The sequence below is a fragment of the Cannabis sativa genome, chromosome 5 (genome assembly GCF_029168945.1).
Source record: "Cannabis sativa cultivar Pink pepper isolate KNU-18-1 chromosome 5, ASM2916894v1, whole genome shotgun sequence".
NCBI lineage: Eukaryota > Viridiplantae > Streptophyta > Magnoliopsida > Rosales > Cannabaceae > Cannabis > Cannabis sativa.
The window spans coordinates 2,438,305-2,446,680 of NC_083605.1; the positions used below are offsets into that span (position 1 = coordinate 2,438,305).

Consider the following 8,376-nt stretch of genomic DNA (forward strand, 5'->3'; position numbering starts at 1 on the left):
TATATGCAATATTTTATCGATAATACATAATCTTTTGGATATATGTATAATTTATATAGATTTTCTCTATCATATCATAGGCACACATATATTGTAAATATTATGAATGATAAGAACATAATATATATATATGAAATCAATAATAAATATATAAAAACATATACATACATATATAATATATAGATATATAGATAAAAAGAAAAAAGAAACCAAATGATTCTTGAAATTGTTTCAGTCAGATGAGTATATATATAAATATATATTTAGTGTATCGTGACTTTGAAACAATTCAAGAACTTTAACAAAATACTTACATTGGGTCTTAGGCAGAGATTCATGCTTGAAGCTTGGGCAGAGACTCGTGCTGATAACGTGTTATAAAATAATATAAAATAATATAAAGTAGATGAGAAGAAAGAAGAAGAAGATGAAGAAAGAAAGAGAAAGTGAATGAGAATTTCTGAGTTGTTTATTCCAATGGGGTGAACCCCTATTTATACAAATACAAGAGTGAGATATTAAGAAACTAAGAAAAAGGGAAACTAAGGAAAAGAGGAATGTTGATTACAATTAATGACAATAAATAAAAGATTTGGACATCCACATAATTAATAATATTTATAACACTATAAAGATTTTTGAATAAATTGTGGCTAAAATACACTCAATATATTTTTAGATGTTGTACTTTTATACCGACTTTTCTTTTCGTAAGTATATCTAATATTTTTAAAATGTTACACTTTTATAATATATCTTCTTTCTTTAACATGAAATTCACACATATATGTAGTCAATATTTTAGAAATATTACATTTTTATACCTAATCTTTGGAAAATATGATTTTACTTTACGTAAATAAATTTGTTTACTACTAGTCTACTACCACATGCATTTAGGGTAGACTCAAGTGTGGGGATGTAGGGGCCCACGCCCAAGGCCCATCACCCGGGCCCAATTTTTTTTAAAGAAATTACATTATATACTTACTTTATTTTATTTATTTTAATTTTTACTTTTATTTCCATATTCTTTAAGATATAATGATGTCTTCATCAATCTTTTAGATTAATGCAAATTATGTACTAGACTTAAGTAGAGAGTAAGAGTATATTGAGCAGTCTACTCACGAAATTGGGTACATTTTAATGAAATATAATATGAAGGCATTTTTGATTAATAGATACAAAAAATAGATATTTCTCAACTTACTTCCAAATTTTTTTACTAAAAGATCTCTAAATTTATTTTTAAAAAATACCATATTTTGTACTTTTACTATTAAAAAATATAATTATTTTATAAAAAAAATACCTAATTTATTTTATAAGATATTAAATTTATATTTTATTAAGAAAAAAAAAATACTCCATTACATTTTTAAAATACACTATATTTTAGATTTTTACCACTATTTATAAAAAAAAATATAAAAACTTTCATATAAAAAAGCCAATTAGATTTTTTGGCCCAAGACTACGCTACAAAAAATCTTATTTTTAGTCACAACAAAACTTGTGATTAAAAGTGAAAAAATTATGACTAATTATAAGGGCTATTTTTAAAAATATGGGAAAAGTTATTAAGGTTATGATAAATATGACATAAAAAGTAAATGACACTAAATATGGCATTATCTAACCAATCAAACTAAAAATATGGTTTTTTTTTAAAAAAAAACAATATAAAACATTAAAAAGAGAATCTGAATTTAAGATTCATAAAAAATTAAAATTTAATTGAATTACTATAAAAATATTAAAATTCCCTTCATATTTATTTCTTTTAAAAAAATAAAAAAATGAAACTAGTGATCGCTGGAATTGTCACTCGTGCCGAAAAAGTCACTGGAGTTTGCTGCCACCACCGGCAAAGTCGTCGGAGTAGCTTCTGGTGCCGGAAAAGTCGCCGAAGTTGCCACTGGCGCCCAAAAACTCATCAGAATTAGAATTGTCGCCAAAAAAATCACAGGAAAAATCACCCAGAAAATTGGTTTACTGATGAAGAAACCGATCAAGAAACCAGTTCTCTTGGTGATTTTTCCGGTGACAATACCAATTCTGACGACTATCCTGGAGTTTGCTATCGGTGTTGGAAAAGTCGCCGGAGTTACTGGCGGCGTCAAAAAAATCGTCAAAATTGGCATTGTCGCCAGCAAAATCACCGAAAAAATACCAAGAAAGTGGTTTCTTCATCAAGAAACCGTTTTCTTCACCAAGAAAGTGGTTTCTTCATCAAGGAACTAGTTTCGTCACACAACAATTACAAAGATTATGAAAACAAAATAAAAATGATATACAATGAAAATAGCTGAAACCAGTTTCATCAATCAACCAAATGGAAAAAAAACACAAAAAAATACTCATAAATATAAACAAAACAACACACAATGCACAACAATAATCTGAAACAAAATATAAGTGTGAAAACCAATTTCAAACCTAGAAACAAAATAATAAAAAGAAACTCATAATAAAAAAATACAATAACATCATAAAATAGAGCAACCTCATTATAGATTCCTGAAAACCTGTAAAACCAGTTTTGAACTTATAAACCTTGTGAAACCAGATTCGACACTATGAAAAATCATACCGAGATATTAATGTTAAACAATAAAGTTAACTGAAATAAGTCATCGAAATTGGCATAGTCGCCGGAGTTGCTGTCGGCACCGGGAAACTCACCGGAGTTGCTGTCAGCGACAAAAAAGTCATTAGAATTGGCATTATCGCTGACAAATTCACAAAAAAATTACCAAGAAACGGGTTTCTTCATCAAGTAACTGGTTTCTTCATCAAGAAACTAGTTTCTTGGTAATTTTTCTGGCGACTATGCCAATTTTGATGACTTTTCCAAAGTTTGCTGTCGGTGCTAGAAAAGTCACCGGAGTAGCTGCCAGTGTCAGAAAAGTCGTCAGAATTGGCATGGTCACCAGAAAAATTACCAAGAAAGTGGTTTCTTCATCAAGAAACCTGTTTCTTGTTGATTTTTTCAGTAATTTTTCAGCGACAATGCCCATTCTTATGATAAATATGACAGAATGGGCATTGTCGCTGAAAAATTACAGAAAAAATCAACAATTGTTGATTTTTTCTGTAATTTTTCGGCGACAATGCCAATTCCGACGAATTTTTTGGCATCTGTAGTAACTCCGACAACTTTTCCGGCAACGACCGCTACTTTGGTGATTTTTCCAGCACCGGTAGCAAACTCTGGTGACTTTTTCAGCATTAGTGACAAATATAACTACCTAAACAAATAAAAATATTAAATATGAAATTTGAAAACCTAATTTACATATATATGGCATATCAAATACCATAAAAAGTCCTAAAAAAAATACCATATAAATTGGTCAAATTTAAATGTGTCATATTTATCATAAGAACTTCTAAAATCCGATAATAAGTGTAATTTCCTCTAATTATAAATTATCATTCTTATGTCGTGACTAAAAGATCCGCGGTTAAAAATATATTAGTCACAAAAATTACAATTTGTTGTGACTAAATGCGTTTTTAATCATAATATTTGTTATGACTAAAATTAAATTAGTGACAATTTATATCTAAAATATTTATGTTGTGACTAAAAGTAACTTTTTTGTATTATTTTTGTACGGCGATATGTGTATATATTAATATTATATATTTGAAATGAATAAATATATAAAAAAAAAAATAGAGTTTTGTTTATGTATTTTAAATAAGTTGGCATATGGTATAAAATAAAAAAAAATAGAATTTTAATAATGTATTTTAAAAATAAAGCTAAAAAATTATTGGAAATACTCTTACACAAGACATTTAATTGTATTTCCGTACCATGAATAATTGTTATACCATGAATAATTGTTTGACCTTAAATTTCATGACACAAATTTCTCATATCTTCATCAAAGAGACGTTTAGAAAATAAACTTAATTCATTAGATTAGACTCACAAAATGGTAAAAGTAGTTGTCCTATCAAATTATATCTAATTTAAGAGTCATCCTCTTTGAAAATGTTGAAATAGAAATAGTGTGGTTGGTAAAACAAGAAATTTCAATCTTACTTCATCTCTAACATTATCAAAACAAACTCAACTAGGGAACTAATTATCCTTATATATTTATACACACACTTTGAACATTAATTTCTTGAGCTAGCTAGCTAGCTTGTCTCTTTAAAATGACACCTCCTTTATATGTACACTATTGTTGATCGTTGTAATTTTGTTATCTTCATCCACATATTGTTGCTCATCGATATTCATTTCTAATCTAACATCTTCAAAATCACTTTCTTTAAACCAAACTCTTGTTTCTTCCAACCAAGTTTTTGAATTAGGCTTCTTCACTCCCAATAAAACTTCAACAAATCAATATTTGGGTATTTGGTATAAGGATGATTCTCCTCGTTCAGTTGTATGGGTTGCCAACCAAGAGCATCCACTTTCTCTTACAAGCTCTACTTCATCAGCAGTTCTTCAAATCAACACCAATGGAAATCTAGAACTTATTCAACGCGAAAAACTACAAAATTCTTCCTCGACAATTTGGTCAACCAACGTTGACCTTCCATCAAATAGAACTAGTAGTAGTACGATTTGGTGTACTTTTAGACAATGGAAACTTCGTCCTTAGAGATGTTACTTCAGGTGAAAATTTGTGGCAGAGTTTCGAAAATCCATGTGATACATTCTTATCTGGCTCCATTTTGGGTTTCAATCTCAAAACAAGAGAAGATTACAAGCTAACTTCATGGGAAAGTGAAAATGATTCGTCACCTGGAAATTTTACTTTGGGAATCAGAAAGAAAACACCTCCTGAAATTGGGATTTGGATTAATAATGGATCTAAATCTACGATTTACTCGAAAAATGGACCTTGGAATAAATTGAGGTTCACTAGTAATGGCAACCCAAAGATATATTCTTTGTATAAGACTCCATTCAACTTAGTCGAAAATGTAGACCAAGGAACAACATATTTCAACAACTCGATTTTATATCTTTCACTAAATGGAATAGTGATGGTTCTGATGAAAGATAAAGGTGATTATGGGAATGTATAGCTATTTGGGGCATGCAAAAGCAGAGAGTTTCCTTTGTGTAAGTGCTTAAGAGGGTTTAAGCCAAAATCGCAAAAAGATTGGAGCAAAAAAAATTGGAGTGGAGGATGTGTTAGAGAAACTCAATTACCTTGCTCGAAAAATAATGTTACTCGAAAAGATGACTATTTTGAAAAGATGTCTATGGTTCGTATTCCTGATTTCTATGAATTTGTGCAAGTTGCCTCAAATGATGTCGATACATGTGGTAAATGGTGTATGAATAATTGTTCTTGCATAGCTTATTCTTACATTAGCTTGGTAGGGTGTTTTGTTTGGTCAAAAACCCTTATTGATATTAGAATATATGAAGATAATAATGGAGATGATTTGTATTTTCGCAAGTACTCACCAGAATTACAAGGTAATAAAATATAATTAATTAAGTTTATATTATTCCTAAAAATTTGTGTATAATTAATTGTTACTATTATTCAAGTAATATTGTCTAGTGGTGAAATGTTAAAATAATTATCTTATTATATTTGTTTTAGGTGATCATGGAAGACAGAAAATAATCATTATTGGATGTGCTGTAGGTCTATATTGTTAGGTATCATAGCATTTGTTGTACATATATAAAAGAAAAGCTAAAAGAAAAGGTAAGAAAATCTCATAGCATCTTTTCTTAACCTTAAAAAATCTTATTTATTTATTTATTGAAAGAGAAAGAAATTTATCTTGGATCTTTTGCTTTTGGCAGATATTTTATTATTTAATAATTGCTCCTCTTTTTTAATTAGAATTTCATCTCATAATTCCAAGTTATTGTCGAGTCTACTATTTCCCTGTTGAAAAAGTCAACTTTATGCTAAAGTACTACTATAAAAATTATTTTAAGTAAAAGAATTATGACTAAAGAAAATATCATAAGTCATCACTAAAAAAAATTGTGGCTAAAAGTATGAGTAACAAAAATTGTAATTTGTTATTAAATTAATGAGGATTTATATATGTAAATATTAGTAATTTTTTATTGTAACTAAAATGATATTAACTCACAAAAATTCTATATGAATGTTTTGATTAAAATGTACTAAAAAAAAATTCACTTTTAAATGTTACAATAAAACTTGTGATTAAAAGTAAAAAAATTGTGACTAATTATAAATAATAATTCTTATATTGTGATTAAAAAATTTGTGACTAAAGATATTATAGTCACAAAAATCACAATTTGTTGTAATTAACTAAATGTGTTTTAGTCACAATACTTGTTGTGGCTAAAATTAAATTAGTGACAACTTGTATCTAAATAAAATTTTAGTCACATAAGTAACATTTTATTGTTACTAAAAACCATGTTTAGTCACAAAAAATGTATATTGTGACTAAAATATTGTCACTAAAGATATATCCCACTTACTAGGGAGCAAGACCAGAGTTGTCTTCATGGTATTCTGCTAGAGGAGCACCATCTATATCCCACTTGATGTTCGCTGATGATATTATTCTCTTCCTTAGAGCTAATGGTACGGAGGCGCGCTGCGAACATTGAAAAGATGTATCAGAACCTTTGATTTGTTAGACTAAGTGTTGACTTTGTAATATGCCACATAAGCAACTGTCTTAACTAACTCTTTCAGTTAGTTAAAACCGTTACTTTAGTCGGTTTCCCTAGCACCAAATGTTAGATATAAATACCATGTAATTGTAATGTAGAATCTGATCCTTTACTTGTAATTCAGATACATAATCAATAAAGATAGAAAGACTATTATTCAATCCTAGTTCTAATTTTCTGGTTTAACAATTGCTTTGCCTACTGGTTTCGAGTTTGAGTGTTTTGTGGGATGTTCTTAGTTGTGTACTGAACTCTCTTGGTGTGAGAGATTGCAATTGAATACTCCAACAAGTGGTATCAGAGCCAGGTTGATCGAAGATGGATCTTGAAGCTGTTTGAAGTCAATTCTTGATTGATCAAGAAAGGTGATTTGCTTTGTCGGTTCAAGCTTCAGAACCAGGTGATCAATCGAGCAAGAAGATGGGGAATGTCAAATTCGATCTTGAAAAGTTTACAGGGAAGAATGACTTTGGGTTGTGGCGTGTCAAGATGAGAGCACTTCTGGTTCAACACGGTCTGCAGGAAGCTCTATTGGGGGAGAAGAACTTACCTGGTGATCTGACAGAAAAGGAGAAAACAGAGCTTCTCGATAAGGCACACAGTGCCATTATTTTAAGTCTAGGTGACAAGGTTCTCAGGGAAATCTCAAAAGAAGAATCAGCAGCTGGTGTTTGGAAGAAATTGGAGAGCTTGTACATGACAAAATCGTTGGCAAACAGGTTATTTCTTAAACAGAAACTGTATTCTTTTAAGATGACACCAGGAAAAGAAATTGAAGATCATTTGGATGATTTCAATAAAGTGATCCTTGATTTAGAGAATATTGGAATCAAGGTGGAGGATGAAGACCAGGCCATCATTGTTTTAAATTCTCTTCCAACAGAAAGCTATGAGCATTTTGTTGACACCATGATGTATGGTAGAGAGTCTTTGACACTAGAGGAGGTTCAGAGTGCTCTAATGTCAAAAGAAATGAAGAGAAAGGCAGATAAACAAGAAGACAATAATGGTGAAGGGCTCTTTGTCAGAGGAAAAGGTTCAAAGAAGGAGAACAGGGATCAAAGCAGTGGAAACAAAGGCAAGGCTAATACCAAGTTCAAAAGAAGATGTTTTCTATGTAACAAGACAAGTCATTTAAAGAAAGATTGTCCAATTCTAAAAGATTACAACTCCAAGAAGAATGGTACTGCAGATGTAGTTTCTGATGGAGATGATAGTGATGGTTATGATAGTGCAAGTGTGTTGGTAATCTCTAAAGACAAGTCAGATACTGGTTGGATCATAGACTCTGGGTGTTCTTTCCATATCTGTCCTGACAAGAAGCAATTCATGAATTACAAGATTATCAACAGTGGCTCTGTGAAGTTAGGTGATAACCATTCATGTCCAATTGTGGGAATTGGATCAGTGAAGCTTCAAATGACTGGTGGTGGAGTTACAGTTCTTGAACATGTGAGACATGTTCCTGAAATTAAAAGAAATCTGATCTCTATGGCAATGCTTGATCATGATGGTTACTCAGTAAAGGTGGAGAATGGCTCATTGAAGGTAACAAAGGGATCTATGGTAGTGATGAGGGCTACTGTGATGAATGGCATCTATGTATTACAGGGAAACACATTCAATAATCAGGCAAATACAGTGGCTCAAAGGAGTGAAGAACCAACTCTAATTTGGCACAGAAGACTGGGTCATATTAGCTATGGTGGCTTGAA

The 8,376-nt window shown here is 30.4% G+C and overlaps 1 protein-coding gene across 1 annotated transcript; it reads left to right on the forward strand.

Moving 5' to 3' along the window:
• The first annotated feature begins 3,044 nt into the window (after positions 1 to 3,044).
• Positions 3,045 to 5,061, forward strand: LOC133038053 (G-type lectin S-receptor-like serine/threonine-protein kinase At1g11280). Its single transcript, XM_061116038.1, has 2 exons — positions 3,045 to 3,219; positions 4,610 to 5,061. Exons 1-2 carry the CDS (start codon positions 3,045 to 3,047, stop codon positions 5,059 to 5,061), a joined length of 627 nt encoding a protein of 208 aa, XP_060972021.1.
• Positions 5,062 to 8,376: the final 3,315 nt, after the last annotated feature.

Bases quoted from the DNA above. Each gene is read 5' to 3' on its own strand.
- LOC133038053 (XM_061116038.1), top strand. From the start codon at position 3,045: ATGGGCATTGTCGCTGAAAAATTACAGAAAAAATCAACAATTGTTGAT. The intron at 3,220-4,609 runs GTGACTTTTTCA...GTGTACTTTTAG, and splicing joins AGCACCGGTAGCAAACTCTG to ACAATGGAAACTTCGTCCTT.